The sequence below is a fragment of the Erpetoichthys calabaricus genome, chromosome 13 (genome assembly GCF_900747795.2).
Source record: "Erpetoichthys calabaricus chromosome 13, fErpCal1.3, whole genome shotgun sequence".
NCBI lineage: Eukaryota > Metazoa > Chordata > Cladistia > Polypteriformes > Polypteridae > Erpetoichthys > Erpetoichthys calabaricus.
In genome coordinates, this window is record NC_041406.2 from 137736596 (window position 1) to 137762074 (window position 25479).

At 47.9% G+C, this 25479-nt stretch overlaps 3 protein-coding genes across 6 annotated transcripts in view; 1 reads left to right on the top strand and 2 right to left on the bottom strand.

Moving 5' to 3' along the window:
• The window catches only part of jarid2a (jumonji, AT rich interactive domain 2a), a 293969-nt gene extending 290702 nt beyond the window's left edge, over positions 1-3267 (top strand). For all 3 annotated transcript variants that reach the window (XM_051935491.1, XM_051935492.1, XM_051935493.1), the window contains one exon: positions 258-3267. In XM_051935491.1, the coding sequence (XP_051791451.1) occupies positions 258-446 (189 nt within the window). In that variant the 3' untranslated portion in view covers positions 447-3267. The remainder of the gene's footprint in view (positions 1-257) is intronic.
• The window catches only part of tbc1d31 (TBC1 domain family, member 31), a 1102325-nt gene that overhangs the window by 527839 nt on the left and 549007 nt on the right, over positions 1-25479 (bottom strand). The gene's annotated exons all lie outside the window — the stretch shown is intronic.
• Positions 5630-25479, bottom strand: part of dtnbp1a (dystrobrevin binding protein 1a) — a 97130-nt gene continuing 77280 nt past the window's right edge. For both annotated transcript variants that reach the window (XM_051935510.1, XM_028817633.2), the window contains 3 exons: positions 13468-13623; positions 13046-13189; positions 5630-7631 (listed from right to left, as the gene is read on the bottom strand). In XM_051935510.1, the coding sequence (XP_051791470.1) occupies positions 7381-7631; positions 13046-13189; positions 13468-13623 (551 nt within the window). In that variant the 3' untranslated portion in view covers positions 5630-7380. The remainder of the gene's footprint in view (positions 7632-13045; positions 13190-13467; positions 13624-25479) is intronic.

The following is a 25479-nucleotide window of genomic DNA, read 5'->3' on the forward strand; positions in this document are numbered from 1 at the left end:
AACATAACATTGAATTACGTACCTGAGGACGGCAGTGCATTTAGGACCGAAGTCGGGTGTCGCTTGTTTATGCAAAAAGTAGTGGGACTCTGGAACAAAACGTGTTGCAAAAACAGAGACTTCGACAACCTTTAAGAAGGTCCTGGTCGAGATACCGGGACAACTGAGCTACGAGCTAAACACATGCGCGGGATTCTCAAATTTTTGTCACATTTCTCGTTCTGCCTTCTCAAATACATTTCTTCTCTCACCTCCAGGAGCAAATCAGCAGCTTGGTGGAGCAAATCTGCGGCAAAGCAAGAGGAAAAAACGGTGAGAACGGCCGGTCGAGCAACCTCAGCAAAGTGTCGTTGAAGCGCGGACCCCGGAAACGAGCGACCCTGGATGTTCCAGTCTCCAGATTGTCGTCTTCAAACGTGTCCAGAAGTGTTTCCTGTTCCACATGAAGATGCCATCTGTTTTCCCCCCTTTTCTTTTTGGATGTGTATCATAGTTTGGAGAGCTTGGTCTAGAACACCAGCTGTCTTTGCACTAGCTCTAAAGAGTATTTTGTTCTGTTTTTAGAGAAGTATTTTGATTTAGCATTAAAATTTTGAATTGGATTTTTTAAGGACGATTTATATATGCATACATATATTAATATTCTATACGTACTGCAGTTGAACTGAGACTGTGGACTGCAGTCGTGTCACTGTTTCGAGAGCAGCTCGGAGGGCTGGCCGGACACATCGCTTGGTTTGGTTCCCCCCCCCCCTCCCCCGCCCCGTTATCATTTTATCTGTCGGCCCCTTTGACTGCACAAGCCTTTAGTTTAGAATTTTTGTAACTGTGAAAGAGGTGGGCTGTTTTTAAAAACCCTTGTTTTTCAATCTGTTGAAGTTGAGTGGGTTTGTGTTCTTTTTATTTTTCATGATTGCGTTTGGCGACGCCAGCAGCGTTGGTCTCTTTTTTTTGTTTTTTTTTTTTGGGAATGCGACACAGAAGGAAAAAACTTGAAAGTGACTGCGTAGCCTGGTTGGTGATTTCTATTCCTTTCAAATAATTAAAACGTTGTGTTGTTTAATATGATTTGGAACTTTGGGGGCAGATGATCATAGGGTGGTCCGGATAACTCCATGGCAGCTTACAATAGACGTGGTTTACAAGACAGATGCTAACGGACGGTACATTCCATCACTGTGCATCTGGGAGTTGGGGTTTCTTCTTTTGGTTTTTTTTATTTTTTTGTTTTGTTCCCCCCCCCCTATTTTTTTTGGGGGGGGGGGGGTATTTTGTGTGAATGAATAATTTTTTTTTTAAATTTTTTCCTCTGTTCAAGTGTGACAGGAGGTTGCCTGCCTATTTTAAGAGTCTTTACATTTGAAAACTGTGCCTGATTTTAGTAGAACATTCATGCTGTTATTTTGGTGCTTTTGGTTATTTTATCAACAACAACAACAACAAAAAAAAAAGAAGACAAAAGTCAGCGCTGAGCCGTCGTGGGGATTTCACACAAAGACTGGAGCGGCGGGCGGGGGGGCGGCCGGCGCTGCTTTGTTCTCGATGTGCAATCGTATTAACATTCCATTCTTTTTTTTTTTTTTTTTGTTTATTTCTTTTTTGTTTTTTCTTCTTCACAGTAAGCATTAACTTCTGTATGTAATTAATATTTTTATGGCGTGAGAAGGGTGACTGGCCTCATGTTGTATTTAGAGCCAGAAGAAGAGAGGGATGTGGAAACCCTTCATGCGCTCATGTTTTGGTTTTGTGTGCTCAGTTTCCCCATTTTTATATATATATATATATATATATATATATATATATATATATATATAATACACAATATCACAGAAACACTTTTGTACATAGGCCTGTAAATTTCTTTAAATACTTGAGCCTCTCTTTGGGACGTGGCAGGGGTGGGGAGGACAGGACAGGACGGGACGGGGCCGGTGGTGCTGGTCTAGAGACCCGATGAAGAACAGCCTTACATTTCCGTTTCTTCATCAATATTAAGTTTCAATGCTTACAGGGTTTTTCTTGTAACATTTATTATAAAGAAGTGCTGCTTACATCACTGATTTAAAATGGAGTAGCTGGTGCCCTTTTTTTTTTTTTTTTTTTTCAATGGAAGGGAAAAAACAAAAAACGACCCCCCCCCCATACCCCCCCCTCCCCCGAGAGGTTTTATGTTTTCATTGCTGAAAATTGAACAATGGAGTAGCTACTCATGTTGCACTGAACTTGCCAGTGGTGACTGTCAAGAACTCCTCTACTTCAGTGTGCCGTTGTGCTGGTCCTGTCGTAGATTATTTAACGAAGACCTTAGCGGACCCGAGTGTTTTCACAAATGTGGTTGTCGAGTTTTTATGGCCTTATTGTGTATTTTTTTTTCTTTTCTTGGTCCTTTCTAGGGTTGTTTAATGATATAAAAAACAAACAAAAAACTCAAAAAAAAAAAAAAAACCCGCACCCATTTTTTATTTCTTTCTTTCCAGTCCTGATTTTTAATTTATTAGATCTGCTCTCCAACCTCTCCTCTCAAATGGACAGGACCCCTTGGTGTTGTTTTTTTGTTTCTTAAGCAGGTTTGTGTTTGAACTTTTTTTTTTTTCTTTCTTAATTTTGTACTTTTTAAGGTTCAATAAAAACTTCCGGACAATTCACTGTCACTTCTTTACAACCCCCTGGTTTTTATGTTTTCGGAAAAAAGTCCAGTTTGTGCCGTGATGTCCGTGCTGTGAGCAGAGAACTGGAGCCGTGGGCGAGGTAGACGGCGGTCTTACTGGAGACGACGCTGGGGTGGAACTTGAAGACCGCAATCCTGGGGGGAAACCCACCTTGGGCTCACTTCTTTTCACTTTTCCTACCTGTTTAATTTTAATTTTTTTTTTGTATTTATTTATTTTTTTTCAATTTGTGAAATATCTCATCACTTTAATATTGCAATTAATTTAAAATGGAAAAAGAAAAAAATCACACAAGCACACTTTAGATGAATTTTATGTATTTTTTGATACTATGAACTATATTTGTATAGTTTTTTTTTTTCTTGATCTTTCAACATTTGAAAAAAAAAAAAAAAATTTCAGGAACTGTAAATTGATCTTTTTAAAGTGCAGAATGAAGTGCGTTTGGTTTTAATAAGAAGAGAAATGGATTTTTTTTTTGTTAAACTTACTGCAGTATCACAAATGTGAGAATGATCCAAAATGGATGATCAGTCCTGAAGCGCCACTGTAAACCAGTACACTTATTATGTATTTAATTAAACCTTTACAAAATCTCTTACTGTGTGATTCAGGGCTGCTGTGTCTTCAGTTGCTTATTTACTCTTTTATTTATTTATTTTTAAACTTGTATGATGGTCACACTAAAACAAAAAAAAATAACTATTGGGCTGGAAAAGACAGAAAAAAGGGGCACAGGGCAGGAGTGGGATACGCAGAGAAACGTCACACGTCAAGGAGAGGGCGGCGTGATGCCAACGGTGCCACAGAACCAATGGGAGCTGGGCCGGCGATTTTCAGGAGACGCCATCAAATACATAATCTTGGTCACGGCGGGACCGCCAGTCGTACGGTTTGACGTCTCCATCGACTCGGCCCAATGACGAGATAAGCAGGTTTGAGTTTGTCGAAAGTCGTGTGTGCGCGTGCGTGTTTGTGTGTGTGAGTGTGTGTGTGTGCGCGTGTGTGACTGTGCGTGTGTGTGCGCGCGCTCAACCTGAGGTACGTACACTGTACGAGGTAGGTACACTGAGGGCAGCGTGAGCCTAAAGAGGGGCTCGTCTGGCCGATGTCTCGTGATTGTCACACCTGCACGGCCTCTGGTGCTGCTGAAGTGTTTGAGTTTCCGATATTCCAGGAGTTTGCTGAAGTCCCGAGGCAGTTGTGTAATCTGCTGTAGCCGGTGATTCCTAATCCTATAAGCGGGACCCCCTCAAGGCGACGAGATTCAGCAGCCTCAAGTCCTTGTGTGTGATTATGTGGTGACGTCTCTCTGCTGAGGACAGAATGTAAAACACACACACAAGAGCTCTGAGATTGTGTGGCTGAACTCGTCAAACTGCAGAGACCCCCAGTGTGACCACCGGCTCAGTCACACAGAGACCTTTCTGACCAAGCTGTCACCAAGCCGCATTGTTGTCCTCGTGTGATGTTGTAGTCACACAGACTGACATGCCCTGCCACGGTCACGTTGGGTGAAGTGATGATTTTGGGGTGACGGACGCCGCATCACCCGAGCGCACAGCCTGCACACGACTCTCACCCTTTATTTTTTTTTCTTTTCCAGATTTTCACACTTGAGAAAAAGAAGAAATGCGCCCGTGGCTGCCGACGACGAGGGGCTCCCAAAGGTGTGACTTGAGGGGTACGTGCCAAGTGTTTGTCGTGAGGAGGCCTGGGCAGTGCCTGCTGAGACGATGCTTACTGTCGGTGACGCCGGTGTTCAGAGTGTCACCTTGAGGTGCTAAGTGGGCGTCACTTAGAATTCGCTTTAGCGGTGGGCTCCTGTAGAGCTTCCTTGATCGTCCCACCCTGCTTAGCGAAGTCGTGACAAACGTCGTTCTGGTGGCTCGTCTCCCTGCTGCCAGCTCTGGTTGTTTCCTACCATTTGTAGCCGTAGTTAGGAGCGGTGATGCCAACGTGTCTGCCCACAGTTGGGTGGTCACTTCATGTTACTCAAATCCTGCAGGCATGATGGGTGTCGAGTCGGTTCTTGTTGGGTGTCTTAGGCCAGACGGTCAGCACATATGGCCAAGACGGGACGAGTTTTAGGGGGTCTGGGGGGCTCGGCTGTCTGATGTCCGTTTGTCACACCACACCACAGTGGAAGGAGGACAGCGAGGGCCTGAGATTGCGGCTCAACTCTTCTCGCGCTGGAAGACGACAAAGTTAATTGGTGGGCTAAAGATTCAAGTTGCCATACTTTGTAGATTTGACTGAAAAGTCGTGAGGGGCGCATGGAAGCCGTTGTGCCCGCGCTTGCTAGTCGTCTGCTCCGACTCCAGTGATGGCGTAGCTCTCTCGTCGTGTGCCGCAAGTCCGTCCCTTTCTCTCTACCAAAGCCACCGTGCTGAGCGGCCCCTCGTCTCCAGTAACGTCTTGTTGTGCTCAAGCAGAATGAAGCTGGCGCTTGTGTGCCACTGCTACACACGGGTAGGGAGATGAGTAATGGGTTAAAACAGGCCCAAGTCGACGAGACGAGTCTACCAGAAACCGCTCCACAAATGAAGGGACCCCCTGCATAAGTCATGGCGGAGATGGACCACCAGTGGAGTCACGGAGGACAAAAAGACGATTAATGGTGGAGGTGGGGGACCCACCAGAACACGGCATTCGCTGCAGCTGAGCGTAGCTGAAGGACTGGAAACCCCACCAGTCTGTCCTGGCGCGGGTCTTCTGGGCAGTGCCATGTCCTTACTGGGCAAGTGCATCCTGTTGTGGAAGAGTTTCATACCCGTGATGCCATCTTGAGGCAGAGCGGCGCAGACCACCCTGGGATCAGGATGGAGTGGAGGCACAGCGGGGGTCAACATGGCCAGCCTCTCCGTGCCCGTTGCCCTTCATCCTCTTCTGTTGGGCACATCTTTAGAATAATTGAATATTTGTACATTCCTGTGCGGAATAACGAAACTGGACACCCATAAAAACAAACTCTTTTATTTGTTAATTCTGGCTCTATAATGGCAGGCAAGCCGGGGGGCTCCCGCTAATTTATCATTTCATTTTGTACCACACAGGGCTGTCCCCCACATGATGTCCTCTGTGTTGTCACAATAAATGACGGCGGACTTCTAGAGCAGTAACATTAGATAAAGAGAAGCGGCATAAACGCACCTCGTCATCGTCATTTCTAAATTGGCACCTCATCTATAGAACATGGTGACTGCGGACTTCGGGTCATCGTGTAGCAGGTGGTCTCGGTGTAGACTGAGCCCACCTGTGTGTCATCATGTAAACTGAGGACGGTGGCCATCTGAAATGACAAAACTCCGAGTGGCGTCACCCACCTGATTGTCCGACTACCGCCGCCTGTCTAACATGTCAGCCTGCTTCACCGTTTTGGTTCCATTCCCCTAATAAACGCTAACTTAAAAGTTTTAAGGTTTGTTGAAATGTCCCAGTTAGTGAAGAACAGGGTGACAAAGCTATCAGCACTCCAAGACTTGGGGACACCACAGTGAGGACCACAGCCTACCTACTGATCGAGCTATGAATTGACTGATAAGGATAAGGACCCCAAGGGCACCGTGACGGCCCACTCAAGAAGACCACAGCGATCTCCACAGCCTCTGCTACCTTAAGTTCTCACCACAGACGAGATCAGGGAGGAAACTTCTGCCATCCCAGAGGAACACCGAGGGGGTAATGTGGTGCTTTGGAAGACTGGCACTTACACGAAGGACGAGGAGTTGGGCAGCAGATCTGCTTGTCTGTCCATAACGTGGGAGGACCACACAAGCGGCTCAGAAGGTCCAAAGTCCTCATTTGAAACCAACAGCGATGAGCTGCTGCTGCTCTCAACCGGACCCCTGTGTGCGAGTTAAAATGAAGAAGAGCAGGCGCAGAGAACAGTGAAGGCCGAGATTAAACTGGAGGAAGCGTTTAGCAGGGGGGCAGTTACTTTTTCACATCAGTGATGCAGGGGAAGGCCGTGAGGTGGCGGCCGTCGCGTTCCCTTTCTCAAATGCTGCACGTTGGCTGGAGGTCCGAGGACATCAGGATGGGGGCAAATACTTTTTCACAGCCCAGCACTCTGCTGTAAGCACAACGCAGCCGTTTGCAGGTCGATAATCTTACACGGGGGTGTCATCTTATATTTAATTTGGGATGGGGGGCGGGGGTGCTTATTAATATTTTGAAATCCATAAAGAAATGAAGCGCTCCTCTTACGGGCCGTCCTGGACTGACAATGTTGAACTCGAGTCGTCCGCCTTCTGATTGTCTTTGAAGCCCCCCACTCCAGACTCACGTGGGGCTTTACTTACCGTACAACTGAAGCGGCCCCCCCCATCGCCACTGACTTTTTTTTTTTTTTTTTTTTAAAGCCGGTCATTGAATCTGCTAAAATGGCTGACAGTGTCCTCTGGGGGAAAAAAATCATCACAGGAGATGGGAGAAGACAAACGCACTCCACTCCACTCCACTGCTGCGGTGGTCCCATGTGGTTGGCCTGAAGCCCACTTGTGTCAGCATGAAGGTCCAATGGTGGATGATCAAAGATGGCGTGAAATTAGACGAGGAACAACTGGGTTAAGCGCCTCCTACTGGAAGATCACTGGAGAAATGCATTCTTCTTCAGATTATCATCATCATCGTCGTCATTATTATTATTATTATTTTTAATCTTTTAAATAAAGCTCCTCGTAAATAGAATGTGACAAATGAAGAGCCGTTACGCGGCCTGCGAGTCGCTGTCGTCCGAGTTCTCCTTGAGGAAGGTGCTCTCCGGCATGGCTAGCAAGGCGTCCACCTGCACTTCCTCTTCGTCCGACTGAACCACCGGCGAGTCGCTGCCCTCCTCGCTGGCGTCCTGGCTGGCCGAGTCGGTGCACGTCGACGATAACGAGGAGAGTTTGTGTCGCAGCTCGGCCTGACTGGGCACCTGCAGGGTAATCTCGCTGGGGTGCGACACGCCGTCTGGCCCTAAAAAGGATGACAAAGAACGAGCGTTAAGAGGGAAGGTGACCTGAAAACTGGACATCCGGTGACAACACGCGCCCCCCACATAGTGAGTCCGAGACCGACACTGTGTGTGCCCCCGCCTTCCACCATCCCACCAACTCTGACAGGTCATAGGGGTGGGCTCTGTGAGTGCGGACCACCAATCAATGCTCACCCAGAAGTGCAGTGCACCGAGTGCAGCTCGTCTGTCTGATGTCTCGTGTGTTAGGGGCAGACGTCTCACCTGAACTTGCCGCACCCCCCAAAGGCTTCACATGGTGCTGGTGTCCCACAAATCGGGGGTGCGGCCCCTCAACTCTCTTGGAGACGAAGGAAAAGGGCAGCAGCTGCACGTCATGTGCACGATACGACACTCGCTGCTCTCGCTTTACAATCAAACTTTATATGAAATATTAGGGAGGTCAAACAGGGCGGCTGTGATTACATACACACTACTGAGAGTGCGTGCAAAATAAAAACACACAACACGTGTTAGTATTATAGAACTGTTACAGTAACACTGCATTTAGATACAGTGGAGCCTCAGTTCACGAACGTCTCGGTACACGTACACATCGGTTCACGACCAAGAAGTTCACCAAACTTTAGCCTCAGTTCACAACCACACACTCGGTATACGAACAAGCCGGGTGTTCCCTTTCAGTTTGTACGTCTTCAGTGTCTCCCTGTGCAGCGACACACACACACACACACACACACGTGAGAGAGGGGGAGCCTCTCGATTTTGTGTTCACTCCTGTTTACAGCGATCAGTTTGTAGCCTGCATTGTTGCAATGTTACTTTTCTTGTTGGTTTATTAAATTATGGATTTTTCAAATGTTCATTTTCTTCCCTGTGCTTAAAACTTATTTAAAAAAAAAAAAAAAAAAAAAAGTGTTTTTAGCTAGCGGTTGGTAGCACTATAGCGTGAACTATTGCAGTGTTAGTTTTCTCAGTGTTCTTCAATGTTTTTACATTTAGTTTACTATTACGCTGTGCATTCTATGGTGTAATTAACTAAATTTGTGCTTGAAAACCTAAAAAATATATATATTTATATACATACAGTTCATACAGTCTGGAACAGATTAATTGTATTTACATACAATCCTATGGGGCAAATTGCTTCGGTTCACAACCAAATTGGTTTACGACCAGAGTTTTGGAACAAATTATTGTCGTGAACCGAGGTTCCACTGTACGTTTAATTAAGATAAGGATGATGGCGGAAATAAAAAAAATATATAAATTAAATTAGGAACACGACAGGGACGGGGAGCTTATTGTTCCCATTACATCTTTATGTTTACATGTTATTGTTAAACTGATGACTTGTACATTAAAATAAAAATAATAGTAGTTATTGAAAGAGGATACATTAGATTGAATACTGTTTTTAATATCGTGTACATATTTATGTTTCCATGATACAAAAAATTTAGATAGTTGTTACTCAACCAGAAGTTGTATTTTATTGTAACGTAGAGACTTGCGTTTAAGTTCTCTCACTGAATACAGTCATATGAAAAAGTTTGGGACCCCCTCTCAGCCTGCATAATAACTGACTCTCCTTTCCACAGTAAAGATATCAGTGGTATGTCTTTCATTTCCTAGGAACATCTGAGTACTGCGGTGTTTTCCGAACAAAGATTTTTAGTGACGCAGTATTTAGTTGTATGAAATTAAATCAAATGTGAAAAACTGGCTGTGCACAAATGTGGGTCCCCTTGTCATTGTGGTGATTTGAATGCCTGTCACTGCTCAATGCTGACTACTTGGTGTGATGAGCTCGTTACGCCTTGAACATCATAGGCAGGTGTGTCCATCATGAGATATAAAGGGATTTAAGGAGGTCAATTACAAGTTGTGCTTCCTTCCCTTTGACTCTCTTCTGACGAGTGACAGCATGGGATCCTCAAAGCAACTCTACAAAGATCTGAAAACAAAGATTGTTGAGTCTTCTGGTTTAGGGGAAGGCTACAAAAAGCCATCTCAGAGGTTTAAACTGTCAGTTTCTGTAACTGTAAGGAATGGAATCAGAAAATGGAAGGCCACAGGCACAGTTGCTGTTAAACCAGCAGGTCTGGCAGGCCAAGAAAAATACAAGAGCGGCATATGAGCAGGATTGTGAGAATGGTGACAGACAACCCACAGATCACCTCCAAAGACCTGCAAGAACATCTTGCTGCAGATGGTGTGTCTGTACATCGTTCTACAATTCAAACATCTGTATGGCAGGGTGATGAGAAAGAAGCCCTTTCTGCACTCACGTCACAGAGTCGCTTGTTGTATGCCAATGCTCATTTAAACAAGCCAGATTCATTTGGGAAGAAAGTGCTTTGGACTGATGAGACACAAATAGAGTTATTTGGTCAGAACAAAAAGCACTTTGCATGGCGGAAGAACACCACATTCCAAGAACAACACCTGCTACCTACTGTCACATTTGGTGGAGGTTCCATCATGCTGTGGGGCTGTGTGGCCAGTTCAGGGACTGAGGCCCTTGTTAAAGTCGAGGGTCGGATGAATTCAACCCAATATTAACAAATTCTTCAGGATAATGTTCAAGCATCAGTCACAAAGTTGAAGTAACGCAGGGGTTGGATATTCCAACAAGACAATGACCCAAAACACAGTTCGAAATCTACAAAGGCATTCATGCAGAGGGAGAAGTACAATGTTCTGGAATGGCCATCATAGTCCCCTGACTTGAATGTCATCGAAAATCTATGGGATGGTTTGAAGCAGGCTGTCCATCAAATTGAACTGAACTGGAGAGATTTTGTATGAAGAATAGTGAATAAGACCTCCATCCAGAATCAGACACTCATCAGAGACTATAGGAGGACAGCGTCTAGAGGACAAAAGGAGGCTCAGCTAAGTATTGATGTCATCTCTCTGTTGGGGTGCCTGTCTCATTCTGTTATGATGCATATTGCAGATTTTCTGTTAATCCAATAAACTTAATGTCACTGCTGAAATCCTACTGTGTCCATAAGACATCTCAGATATTAAAAGTTCAGCCAATGAGAAACAAAAATCCAAAGAATTAAGAGGGGTCCCAAACTTTTTCATATGACTGTAAGTCAGCACTTGATTTTATTGTATAATTTGCGTTATTTTATAATGTCGGTCATATAATTTAAATGTGTAACACCCCCACTACTGGTCCACGAGATTACGAGATGTGAACGCCCGCCTGAGTCACCACGGGGCACACGGCCTTGTTATTTCTATGTGTTGTGCCTACGTGACCACACTGTGATACCCAAAGTGACGTCTGCACTGTTTAGTGTTTTTGTGTCTCGCGCCCTCCGTCACCTTTATGTAGCGTAAGAGCATCTCCTTATCTACGATACAGAAATATGAAGCTGGTTTTAAATTAAAAATCATTGAAGTAGCGTAAGAAACTGGCGACTGCACTGCTGCAACAGAATTCAATGTGTCTGAGAAACTGGTGTGAGAGTAGAGGAGGTAAGAAGATATAAAAAACCAAATTAAAGTGTTGTATTTCTGAACGGGCGTACAAGTCGCGGTCTGATTTTATGATCGATTTTTTCGTGTTTCAGGACCGGACTTATCCACAAGTATATACAGTCATTTTTCTCAAATTTCTTATCTGTTTGCTTTTTATCGTTGTAAATATCTATAGAAAATCTGAGTCATCTAATCTGTAATTATAACCATTGTTGACGTGACAATTTTCAAAAGTACTCCGTTAAAGTGCCACTTTGATGTAAAGCGGGTGTCCAAGTGTTTCCATCAGCGGTGTTGTTGGACTCCTGAAGGTCTAGAATGTCAACATTCATCACAATCTCGAGGTGGAATTTTTTTCCCCGATGCCCATCCTCTCTCTCTACTATGAATACGAGAAAGTAAAAATGAAAACTGAGCTGTCGACTCGTAGTCTGAGAAGGAGCCGTCAGTCAAAAGGAGGAGAGCATGCGATCGAGTGTCAAACTGGAGTCGAGGAACACAAACGGCAAAAACAACCAAACTCTTAACACACTCAGCTGTCCAACTCACCACAGCCGTCACATGTCACCAATGAGTGCAACGCACGGCATTCTGGGCAAATACCAAAGCTCTAAAATAGTGAGGGGGGGGCGCTTCAGGAAAACAACATGGCAATGCAGCAAAACGTAAACCAAATCTACGTAATACGCCATCACTGATCAAATGGGTCTATGAATTGTCTGCTGTACACCCAGAAAGGGCACAAATAACTTAGGAACGTCAGAGACTTGCAGTCATCAAGTTTGACATCCCCAGGCAGATGTCACCACCAGCAGACCTCGACTCGGGACCCCCTGAGGTGTGACAGACACGCAAACCTCCACCAGTGCTGGTGCCACGTTGTGTTTGTTCGTTTTTTGGTGGATTCTGATCCTTCATCTGTCGCCTTTGCACTGACGGCCACAATAAGTTTCTCCTCTCGGGTTTTTATGGAGTGAAGTCCTCACACAAGGAGCGGCGACGCTGAACACGTGCAGCACACACTGAAACGTCAGCCATCAGTGGTCCCACACGCAGGGGTCTTTGCTGTTGTACTGTTAATAAAGAGCGTCCCAGTAAATCGTATCACAAAGTCGCGTCAAACGGACTTCACCCCCCCACCGCCATTCACTGCTTAGTTGAGACACATCGGCAGATTTTTTCATCCGCAGTTCGTGAAGCGGTCAACACACCTCAGATGTCCGCTAATATGGTTAACTGTTTCACTTCAAGTCCCCAGGCCGCCGCCCTGTGGGGCTTTTACTTAAAAGTGTGTGTGTGTGACGGGACGAGCGACACGTGGACTTGACACAATAGGTCCCCCCCCCCCCCCCCCAAACGTTTTAACATCTGCTGCTGCTGTTCGACGTTTGCCCTCCGCTGAAGCCCACTGCATCAGAAATTCTACCATCGCCATTCCGTCACAAAAACGACAATCTACACTCCCCACCGATGGTGACCCTTCACGATGAGCACCACCCTCGGCCCCGTCACGTCTGCTGTTCATGCTGCCCGCCTCTTGGTTTGGGTAAATCAATGAACTCCTCGAGTACCCTCGTCGTCTACAAGGTGTGCTGCGCACCACGCTGACTTGGCCCCGTCTTTTATACCAACTTCTCTCCTTTTTAGTCCCCACCACCTTTTGTCAACCATGTCACATGAATCCACGATCTGAACGGGGGGCTCCTGGGGAGCCACAGCCTACCTACCCTGACACGACGGAGCCCGTGGCAGGAGCCAAAACAGAAGTGGATGTGAGGCCAAGCTGTTTTAGGACATTTGTGGATCAAGACATCAAAACTACGAGCTCCCTTGAGAGGTGACATGACGTTAAGATTTAATCTGAAACTTTAGTGGTCCACAGTGGGATCATTTCAGCTACTTGAGCAATCGGGCGTACCGAGCATTGGTGAGGCCACACTGTTATCTTCTCCACCAGAGTTTAGAAAGACATCAAGCGCTTCCTGGTCAGATACGTCCATCAAGTCCATTTGCTCCAACATGTCCACGTTGACTTCCATGGAGGACATGCTGCCTATGGGCTCTGTCAGAGGCAAAAAAAAAACAAAAGTCCATGAATGGTCAACGTGAAGTCATTTAGCAGGCACTCAGAGACAGACGTGAAAGGCACTATATGACTGATAGACAGATGGACAGACATGAAGGGCGCTAAGTGAAGATTCCCCATTTTCATTACTAGCCGGGGTTTGATGGTTGGTCCCCCTCTAGTGGGCACGTTGACAAATTACTGGGACTTTCATGCATGGCAACTGTTGAGTGTTGGAGGCCCACAATGGACTTCAAGTAGAAATTCTGACTCGCCTCGTCTTTCTGCTATCTGCAGGTACCCAGATGACAAGTACTGCTCCATGTCCTGCTGGAAAGCTTCTTCAAAAAACTTCTGTCTTTCCTTCAGCTTCACTTGTTGCGCGTGCTCCATGTCCAGCACCTTCTGGGCGTACTCAGCGTCCAGTTCAGCTGGAAGACAAAAATGTAAAGAAGTTCAAAACACAAAGTCCATCAAGATCTGCTCAGCTACCGCAGCGGGCAACTCCTCAGGCGATGTGGCTAACCCACCTTCTTACACAACAGCAAGCCTCTCCCGTCACAGGTCTTGCCCCGCTAAGAACTCCACGTGGCACTGAGGCCCCTAGTAGGTCTGGCATGCAGAGACGACCAGGCGCCACTAGAGGGAGGCAGAGCCCTGTGTCCCTGGTCCACATGTAGCTCTGCAGCCTTTGTGAATGTCGTTCTGGGTGGGACACAAAGTGACCACAGGAGGGGAAATAAAAGCTACTTTGGCAGTGGGAAGAGCAGCGCGGAGGTGACAAAGGAGGACAAGTGAAGGCTGAGACCACGAGCGGTCACTGTCACCTGCCTGTGCTGCAGCTGGAAGGACAGAAATGAAACGGACGAGTCGCATCTCGAATGTCAAAGGTAACCCTCTGGGTAAAAGTGAAGGCCCCTTGGGGCAGCCATCTTTGTATTTTAGGGTTACGACGGACACAGGAGGTGATGAGTCACCAGGAGTGTAAAGACTGCATCACTGGTGGGTGTCGATGGCTTCAGCGTTAATACATCCAAATAATGGGGTCCCCACCCCACAGCGGTATCCAGGTAAGAGCGCCCTCATTAGCACTCTTCATCGGGAACATTCATGGAGAATGTGGTCCATTGTTTGGGTGGGCTCACCACAGTCATTGAATTATCTGCGATACATTCTACGAAGCCCCCCACTCTGACAGTCCTGGTGGGATTTGTTTACTGTAGAATGAGTTAAAGGTACGAGGGTCCTGAGTGGGGGGAGACCAGGGAAACACAAAGGGCGCATCGGGCCGCACGGACAACGAAGTCGAACACAACTTTCAGAGGGGGCTTTGTGAGTCCTGCAGGCCTCCATTACCCCTAATGGCGACAGTGAAGATCAAACTGTCCGGTGGGCGCTCGGCCGCGGCCGTCTACGTTCTTCCCATTGTGACTTGATGAGACGCTGCCTCAGCGCAGTGCGGCCCCTCGTCGTCCAACGGCCCCAGACCTCTGCTGTCTCACAAAACTGATAATCCCATCACAGAGAGCAAGTCGAGCGAAAAGACCCCTTTAACTGGCTCACTAAGAAGATGGCAATACGCAGACTCGACAGTACAAGGCGTCACTTTGCTCGACTTGTCACTGCATCCCATAATGGGCGACGCGGTACGACACCCGAGTGCTCCACCGTGAACTTGCAACTTCACGTTGGGGGCCGACAGACGCACTCTGACCTCCGACGTGTGTGGAAGGACAGCCGAAAAGCTCAAGTGTGACAATCGACACCTGTAAGGAAAAAGAAACAAAGGACGGGGCACAGGGGTCAGGGCCGACATAAGGGTGATGGGAACACTGGTCAGGCTTACTGGTCTACTCGGCCGGCCCACTTGCAGCAGCCCAAGGGTCTCAGAGACACCCCCCCCCCCGGCCCACCTTGGAACCTGAAACTCCACAGACACGTCCCACTAAACTTGTATGATGTTGACCCCAATCAAGGGTGGGCTGTCCTGTTGCTGCCCCCTGGCTGTTTTTATGTTAACGTTTCTTATGACAGGTCTTGGTTACGTCGCGTGTTTGGTGGGCCCTTTAACTCTGGAGGGTCTCCCACTTTGAGTGTGCGAGGCAGCGGGGGTCTTCACTGTTGATTGTTTTACCTTCTTCTGAACATTTCTGTTAAATCTTTTCATTTCCTGCCTATCTTTGTGCCTAGTCGGGGTATGGCCTGTAAGCCCCCACTAGAGGGCAGTGTTACGAGTCGTGTAATGTGTCAATGACTCAGCGCAACGAGACCCCCACTAAGTGCACTTCCTCGGGTCTCCATGACGCCTACAGAGCCTCGGTGACACGTTGGTTCATCTCTGCAGTGAGACCCCCTAAGGAAACGTCCTTCTGGAGTGGTCCGAGGTGACTCTCTTGATGTTTACCTGTGAATCCTTCATATTAACCATCCTGTCAAAATGTCACACTGCACAGACGTGAAGAGCCCACCTGCTGCTGGCGCAGGAGTGTCATGAAGGCCCTCTGTAACGGGACAGCAGCCAAGTCAACCGCACGCAAGTCGCTAACGACGGGCAACGGAAAGGCGACCCCCGAGCTCGCGGGAGGAAGACTCCGCTGGAGTGTGGCAGGCGTCCTGATGGGAGCGGGGGCTATGCAGACACGAGGGGTTTCTCTAATAACCCATTAGGACTCACTAAGGGAGTTGACCATTAAGAAACCGAAGTGAATGGCTGCTGTGATGTGCAGCCACGTGTGAATAATGAATTAACAATCAGCCATTTCACTCAGTGGTGGCCATTTGTAACACCAGTAACGTCTCGGCTGCCCTTTTTAAATCAATGAATAAATCGGAGTCTCCGTTTCTACCAAACATTTGTGAGTCTGCAGACGTCTGCGCTTCCTCTTCACTCGGCTGCTCCACCCGTACAGCCGGAAAACAAACAGAAACACGAGAGAGAAATCAAAAAAGACAAACGAGTGAGGCGCAGGCTGGGAAGGCGAGGCCGTCCGTCGGTAACTGGCACAGGAAGTGTTCTGATCAAGTCAAATAAACACGTGGGGCCAGTTTAAAATGCAAGAGAGAGAAAAATAAGAAAAACAAAAACATAATAAACGAGTGTCACTGTATTCTGAAAGGTAAGCCGTAAACAAAAGAGTAAAATAAAATACAAACACAACGCTTCTGTATTCGTCTTCTCTTGACTGGCTCTCTCTGCCCAGAAAATCCACAGCTGAGCGAGGGAGCGAGTGGCGTCTGCGTCTCTCCAGCCATGTGCGGCACACCACACACACACACACACACACACCACACCACACACACATAACGGACTGGTGGTCTTTTGTTCACTTCCTCCTGCTCCATCACTGGGGGGTTGACTTCATTTGCTCCTCACAGTACTCTTGGTAGACAAGACTGAGTACCGTCTGCCTAATTAGCATTAGAATTTAATCGCCTATTTTAACTTCCTTTACTTTCATGTCTTTAAGTGTTTTGGGGGTAGAAATCCACCTTCATAAAAGTGTCTGGGTGTCCGTCCATTTGCTTCGAAATTCCAACAGATGGTGCATCACCGACAGTTTCACTAATAAAATGTTCTGCATTTGTCATTCTAACAGGCGGTGCAACACAAACATTAGCACTGCTTCTCTGAATTCCATACCATCTGGCCTATAACAGAGACACATGTACTGCACGGTGCACTGCAAACCTTAGTGCTGGACGTGTAGTTTCAGGCACTCGGCTCTCATCTTAATAATAATAATAATAATCACTTGTCATCTGCACAGAGCCAAGCAGCCGCCTTTCTCAGTATGGAGATGGACAACGGCAGAGATAGCGAGGCAGAGAGAGCACATTTACACCAATCATTTGGTGTCCGAGGACCAATGGGGTGTAGTGGGCCAGAGTGACTGTCCTGGTTCAGTGACCGATCCTAATCTAATGACCTGTGTGACAAGCTGACTCCCTGCAGCACACCTGCTCACTTTCAGCACAACCTCAATCCTCGTTGCCCATTCGTCTGTTTGAATGACAAATGCAGTCCTCTGTGTACGACTTTATTTTTCGACCTTTTATTTTTCTCTTTTTGATTATTTTTTATTGATCGTCTGTTTTTACCTACATTTTTGTTACTCTTTAATATTGTTTTTGTATCAGTATGCTGCTGCTGGAGTATGTGAATTTCCCCTTGGGATTAATAAAGTATCTATCTATCTTTCATTACTGCAGGCATCACAGCAGACCTTCCAGTAGACGGCGCACATTAAAAGCAATGACCTCATCACAGACAGCCAGTGCATCTTAATAAATGAGCAAGTGTCTGCCCGCTTGCTATGTCTCTGTCATTCCAACAGAGGGCGCGTCCCAAACATCTGGAGCAATAAAATGTGCTGCTTTTGTCACTCCTACAGACGGTGCATCACAAATATTAACACTGATTTTACAAATCCATTTCATCACTACATGTATTAGTGCATCAAAATCCAAAGAACAAAATACTTCCAACAGACGGTGCACTGCAAACATTAACGAGGAGGTCGACGTTGACTACTTAGGTTTCAGTCTGCCTCTGACGGGAAGCAGAGCTGGTAGTATAATATAAGGATAGATAGATAGATAGATAGATAGATAGATAGATGGATGAGAGGTTAGGAGCACACGCTGATACGGCTCATTGTCACACCAGATCCCAGATTAGGACCCGAGTGCTGCCATGTGATGGGTGACACCTCAGCAGCACACAGGAACAGTGGGAGATTCAATTTTTTTTAGATAGATATGAAAGGCACTATATGATTAGACAGAAGGTTAATGTTGGTGTGCTAATATTTGCAATGCACCATCTGCTGGAATGGAAAATGCAATCCACTTTATTACTACAAAATGCCTTCCAACAGATGGCGCACTGCAAATGTTAGCTCTGAGGTCACACATTTACAAAGATTCGTGTACATTAGATAAGAAAGCCCACCTACTGTATATCCGACTAGAATGCCTATTAGCTGGCCGGCGGCCTTTAGCATTTGATTTATTTTTGTTTCCGTGTCCTGAGCCTCACACTCCACAAGCAGATTTTCACATCAGCTCATCTTCCTGCTCCGCCGAATGCCGTGGTTTTAATTATTCAACACAAGCACCACATGCCGAGGTGAGGACTTCACGCCCCACAGCTAAACCCTAAAGCAGAGCTGAACTTGAAGCCGCCGTGCTCCGTATATGTGGTGGTCTCCTGCTGAATGTGAGGGGTGTGTGACATTTAGAACCCCAGCTGATGAGGAGCCCAGTGTAGATCTCCACTCTAAACATGAGAAAGCACAGCCCCCCCCCACTCATTTAAAGGCATGCGGGGCGGCCCACTCACATGAGGTGCAGTGACGACGTCCCCCTGCCTCGTCTGCTCTCTCACTACGCCTGAAAACGGCGGAGACCACGGCTCTTACCTGTCCTTGCTCCCCACTCTGATGCTCCGAGACGGCGACAGGCACAGAAGTCGGTTTGGGGGCTGAAATGGTTTCCTGCGAGTGAAGTCGCCTCCGGGACAGGAAGAGCAGATGTGCCGAGCGCAGGAAGAGCCTCCGCTGTTAGAGGAGTGAAGCCCAAGCTGCGAACGCTCAGCCGAGACCCCGAGAGCTGCACTTCCTGCTCTGCTCCTTTGAGAATTTGAACAAACAAACTGCGATTCTGAGGTCTGACAAGATCAGTTGTTGAATATGAAGTCCTGGAGCTGGAAACGGAGTCGGCACCTTCCAATTCCTACTGCAGCTTTGCCAGCCAACATGGCGGGAGCTCAGCCAGCGAGAGTTTAACGAGGCTCCGCGTTGAGGTCCATCAGTGCTGTCATCATTGGCTCCTGCTCTTTACATGGTGGTGATGATGATGAAGATGACGATGACGACGACCTCCATCTCTGGGTGCTCGTTTTGTCAGGTAGAGGACAGGCCTGTCAGCGTTGGGCACAGGGGCCGCACCACAAAAAAATGACGTCACGTTTGGAGACCACCCATAGACAAACTACAGGCCAGCACTGCATCCACAAGAGTCTGGAAACATGGGTGCCATGATGATGATGATGAACAACGCAGGGCCGAATAGGACAACGCAGCTCATGAAGACACAAGGAAGCCACGCTGGACCCCAACTCGCGGTGATTCAGCACGCGCCCTTCCTTCCCCACTTTTGCTGACACTCCACCTTCTCCTTTCCTCCACAGTAGTAGCAGCCAGCAGTGGACCAGTCGGACCAAACGCGGGAGAACATCAGCACGCCAGTCGAACGGCCGACGACAACGCCGAGTGTTCTGATTGGCCAGCGCGCCGCCTCCACGCGCTAACTGAGCCACTCACACGTCACAGCCGGCCTCGAGTCGAGGGCTTGGGTTTGAGCAAAACTCGCTTTATAAGCAACTAAGGGTACAGAAAAATCAGGTACACTGCAGACTACACTAGAGAATTTAATAATAATAATAATAATATTAATAATAATAAGACAGTCTGACACCTGAACACACACCTCATGAGACTTACAAACAGCCACACGGTGGCATTTCTTCACTAACACTTGTGCTACGTGTGCATCTGTCATCAAGTTAATAAAAAATAAAATGATATTCATATACACACTAGTGGCTCCGCCCACATAGTAGTGACACGGGACAAACATTAAAAATCAATAAACTAACCGCAGAGGCAAGCTGCGCTCCAACACATGGCGACTGGTAGAGCGACTCAAACGGACGCTGGCGTGTGAATGAGGAGGTCCCCCCCCCCACCCCTGACGTCACACTTCCCTCGGCCCGCTGAGTGTCTCTCAGATTTGCGCTAATAATAAATCGGTGCTGCAAGCGAACTCTGACACTTAGCGTGATGAACCGGAATGTTCAAGAAAATTATAGAAAAAAAACCCCGATCTAAATCCGTGAAGTAGTTCTATCATGAAAGGCGGACACGCAGTCCCATTATATTTTGTATCTCCCATCTTACCCACACTGGTCCTTTACAAAGGAGTGTAAGCTTAAACTTGCCCGATGCGTCCATTTTCTTCCATCCAAGCCAGCAGTCAAGTGTTGGTTGGCACTTTCCGTGACATCAGACAGATCTGGAGACACTCGTTTTCTGGCACTTTCCTCGTTCTGCTCTTCTCAACACGTCGTCTGTTCATTTGTGTCAATTTTCACGTAAACACGGAAGTAAATCAAAGCCGAGGAAACCACGCCCACTGTGGGGTTGAAAGGTCATGGCGCACAGAGCTCAGCTGCTGTTCTGCGTGTGATCATAAGACGCGGGTCAGCCCTCGGCCGCGGTCTTGGACGTGCCCCTCGGTGGGTAACATCTACATGTTTAAATATCTCGAGTGGTAAATGTGCATGTAGCGTGTTTGTGAAGAAAGGACTTCAACTTGAAAAACACCAAACTAACGGGACGTCACTTATGGAGTCCAAGTTACACTCGCAGCAGTGACTTTAGCAGAACACACGCGCCTTGTGCGTATGGTGAACGGGTGACTTGATTTCTTTCATGGCCGTTTCTCTGTTTGCCGAGGTCCAGTAGAATTCATTGGTTTCCAGGACTGCCAGTTCTATCACGATGTTTGGTGAAGTCCGTGTCCATGGAAACCGTGACCCTCGTTACGACGTAACGGGGGTCTGGAAACTCGCTGCTGACGTGAGCCAACCTCCGTGAGACCCCGGAAGGCTTTTAAGCCAAACAGCACCCGGGTGAGGCCTCATCTGGAGTGCCACGGCTACGGCTTTGGTCTCCGTGTGACAAACAACGAGAGAGCAGCACGAGAGGAAGTGCACAGGGGGTCCGAGCTGTGAGGAGACATGTGATCGAAGTGTTCTGAAGGTGACAGCTGACCGCAGCTCTTACTTTACTATAAAGAGCCTGTGTGTCTCCCCCCCCCCTTCCTTCCTTGGCACTTGAAATAGATGACCACGCAGTGTTGGGGACAGCAGGGCTTTGGGGACCCTCAGGTCTGCAGGTTAAGTACCACTTGGGCTGAAGCTTCTGTTCTTCTTAAAAGCCTTCAGGAAACTTGGGTTTATAATAAAAAAAAAAAACAGCAACTGGCATCCGTGCCCACCTTGGAGTGTGTTATACAGTGGGCTACCGGTGGTTTAAAATAGCAGCAAAAACTGCTGCCCTGCATACGCACGACTGACATGACGGAGGCGATTGTTTTCACGAGGCACCATTTTGTGCCACACGGGCAAAGAGAAGTGTGTGAGCCCACTGGCGTCCTAGGAGATCTGATAATGAAGGCAGGCAGCGCAGTCAGGAGACATCAACATCCTGCCATTCAGCCCCCAGTGCCAGCGAGGAGACAAAGACTACACGTCGTGTGAAGAGCCCTGCAGGCACCTCAGTCAACGGGCTCGTTTACTAAGAACACAGGAGAACAGGCCCATACAATGGCGGGCACTTGGCACGACCAGCTGGACCCTCGATGAACGCACAGTCGAAACACGCGGGGCTGGGAGACGCAGTGAGCAACGGCAGGAAGGCAAAGTTGGTTTATATCATGACAGGACGACTGCTGTAGTGGGGGGCTACAAGCATTGAACCTGCCGGGGGGTCCACTCCATCGCAGAAGGTCAATTCAGAGTTCCAAACTGACAGAATTAACCTTTGGTAGAGAAAACAAAATCTCAGAGTTTTATAAATGAATTCAACTAAAAATATCCACAGGTGCTCACCTGACCCTCACGTCGGAGATGAAATCAGCCCCCCTGCTTGGCACTGACATAGTTAATGTCCGACATCGGGCGAACACCCCTGCCGTGGCGAGGGACATCTGGTGGACACATCTGTCATGGGGTCCAAGGATCAGGAAGGCCTGCGCGTCGAGCCCACACCTCCAAGCGTGTCGTCTATGGCGAATGTCCCCGCAGCAGTGACAGTTGGCCAGTCAGGTCACTACGTTATGACAGCAGTACCAGGGTGTTGTACCGTGTCGGCCGTTACGGATGTAGTGACAAAGTCAAGCAGAATGACTGACGCCTTTGATTGGCTAACTGGAGAGATGACAATATGCCAGCTTTCAAGGCAACTCGGGCCCCGTCTTCAGGCACGTGATGTCATGTGATGTGATCAAGACGGGGTTACATCCCGCGCTGCCTCGAAAGCTGCCATATTGTAAACTCTTCAGTTAGCCAATAAAAGGCGGCGGTCATTCTGCTTGACTTGTCACTTGCGTTATTTCTTGAAATGTGTTTACATTCGTCATCCGGTTTGGAAGATGGCAAGTGCAAAAACGCGTTCGCCGACAGAAGAAACGTGTAGCGGCGACCGACTGCCAGCACATTAATGGATCGGGTGCTTTACTGGCACGCTGTAAACGCCGCCAGCTGGCCATTCAGACAGGTGCCATCGGTGCAGCGGGACACAGGAGTGTGAACGGCCCACACGGTAATAATACATCAGAATAATTCATTACACTTCTCCTCAAAGTGCTCAGACAGAGAGGAGCCGCATCAACCTCCACCACCACCTCCACCACCATGCGCCCCTCCTGTGGCTTTCACGTGGCGCTCAGCTCAACTTTAAATGTAAACCTCTGGCGGTTTGCTGCGTACCTGCTCACCATTTTAGGTCAGCCATTGCATTACAGCCGATGACGTCTGAAGACACACCGAGCGGACCAGTTGTGTGTTTACGGTTAGTTTACAAAATCCACACATCAAAACCGAACATCTGGACGATAACAATAACAAACACTATTGTTTGGTGGAATGCTGCAACGTGACCGTGTGCCACTTCGGTGGGCAGACACAACGCCTCACGACTGCCATCGGTTATTAAAGGCAGAGATTACGGACGCCCACTGGCAGCACAGCGTGTGGAACTCTGGAGAGATGAACGGCGGGTGGCACATCCTACCAGGGGGTCTCCTCCTCACGCAGGAAGCCAACTGTCCAAGTTCTGCACATCTGGGTGCTCCTTCAGGACTTTTAATTAAAGAAGCCTCACACCACCACCATCATCATCATCATCATTCCTAGTTTAAACAGCCATTTTTGCACATTTGCCCAGGGGGCCCCCAAGACTTTTCCCTCCACAGTCGGTGGTCCCGGACACCCACCCAGGAGAACTCCAGCACTTGAGAACGCTGTTGCCCATCACAAAGGTTGTCAGTTTTAGTTGGAAATGTTTAAAGGGGAAAAAAAGAAATGTGAAGGAGTTGTTTTAAACAATTATCTTATTTTCCAATTTGGGGGTTTGGGGGGCATCCTGCCTTTATAAATTTAAACATAATCCCCCCACCCCAACATGCTCTTGTCAAAAATTGCGTGCTTGCAAGCCTGCTGTTTTGTTTAAGCACACGGCGAGTGCCGACCGTCCGTGTCGATGACGTCTCGGTGACATTGCCATACGTGTAGACCGTGCCATTTAAGACAAACGGGCACACGCAAGATGAATGTGCGCCCAATTCAGGGGTTGACGACAAAAAACATGACATAGAAAGTGACGTGGTGGTGACCTGAGGTGCCAGTCCAGTGTCCCCTCGTCAGGGAGGGGCCTGTCGCTGGCACTAACTAGTGAACAGTAACGGGTGGGCTGCACCGACAAGGACACGTTAGGTCAAAGCCAGGGGGCACAACTGAGTGACATTCAGCACTCGCCTTAGTAGGATTTAAACAGCCTCGTCTCGGATGATGTGGACTCGCACTGACAGAATGACAAGTGAAGGTCACACGAGCCCACCGACCCACCCTGCGAGGGGCTGCCACTGGGCTGGCGCGGCTGGATGCCCGATTCAACAACACAGGATATCCCAGCAGCTCTTCACATCTCCCCCATTGTTTCTCTCTCTCTCTGTTTGTGTTTCCTTAAATAAAAACACGACACTCCTGGAACTTCCTTGGCATCTGAGCGGGCTGGAAGGTCACCTCGATGGCACCTTCCTGTTATGTAATGAACAAGCCTAGCGACGCTCGCGGGTGGGCAGGCGTGCTCACTCCCTGCAATCAGTTCTGGAAACGAGAACGACACCAAGATTTACATGAAGTCGTGCTAAGATGGGCGTCAGAATATCCACGATATGCCAGGGGCAGCACTCACGGGAAGGGCAGATAGAGGTGACGGCAATGCAGCCTGACGGCTTCAAAAATCAAACCGGCGATTCGTGAAGGAGACACGCCAGCCTGTCAGTCCGCTGAGACAGCGAGTCGGAAAGAGGTGAGACGGGCAGACAGACGGGCACCTTATAACAGAAGGAGGCACCGGGCACCTGAAGACTTGCATCGGGCGTGATGAGGAGTAGGAACGACTAGCATTAGGGGGGCAGCTCAGAGACCAAGCCAGAGAGCGGAGATTGCAGTGGAGCGATGCTGGGTATACTGGGAGGAGGAGGAGGATACCAGGGGGAAAGAGGAAGGTTAAGGAGGTGGTGACTGTGACAGAGAAAGATGACCCTCTGTGGTGACCCCTAATGGGAGCAGCCAGAAGAAGAAGAAGATAAAAAGGTGCAACATAAGAGACAGACAGACAGACATGAAAGGCGCCATATAAAAGAGGGGTATCAAAAGGTGCTACATAATAGATATGCACCTAGAGACAGGGAGATGGATATGAAAGGCGCTATATATAATAAATGGATATAAAATGGTGCTGTATGACACAGTGAACAAAAAGAAATGGCAAGGGTGGAGAGAGAATTAACTAATTTACACAAACAAAGAACACTTTGTACGTTCTGAGAAAGTACAATGACAGATTAGGAATGCACTGTAGTAGTCGGGTGGGACGGGACGGGTCACCCAGGGGACTTTTGGTTCATTTGCTCACTTGCAGCTTTTACCTGGCGGTGTCACTCATGGGTACCAGGCCATCCGCTGGCGTGTGGTGGTCTTTGCCAGGTGGTGAGGCAGGTGAGTGAGTGACTTGAGCTCTTGACGGTGTGCGGTGGTCTAGCTCAGATTATTTATTGTGTACGTTTTTAAAGGACGCTGTGTCACCGTTTTGATAGCACTCATTTTCAATGGTTTTTAAATTCTTTATTGCACAATGAATGTATATTTCTGCATTAGCGCCTCCTCTATTCTGCGGTGGGCTGGCGCCCTGCCCGGGGTTTGTTCCTGCCTTGTGCCCTGTGCATGCTGGGATTGGCTCCAGCAGACCCCCGTGACCCTGTGTTAGCATTACCTCTCAGCCTCTCAAAGGCATAAAATACAACGATAGGAGGAATTTCAAATCAAAGTCAAATGGAAACTTGCTCCACGCAGAATGGGGCTAACAAATTCAAGAATGGAGACAAATTTTTAGACCAATACTGTAATTTTAATCAAATTATTTTTAGGGAGGTTTAAT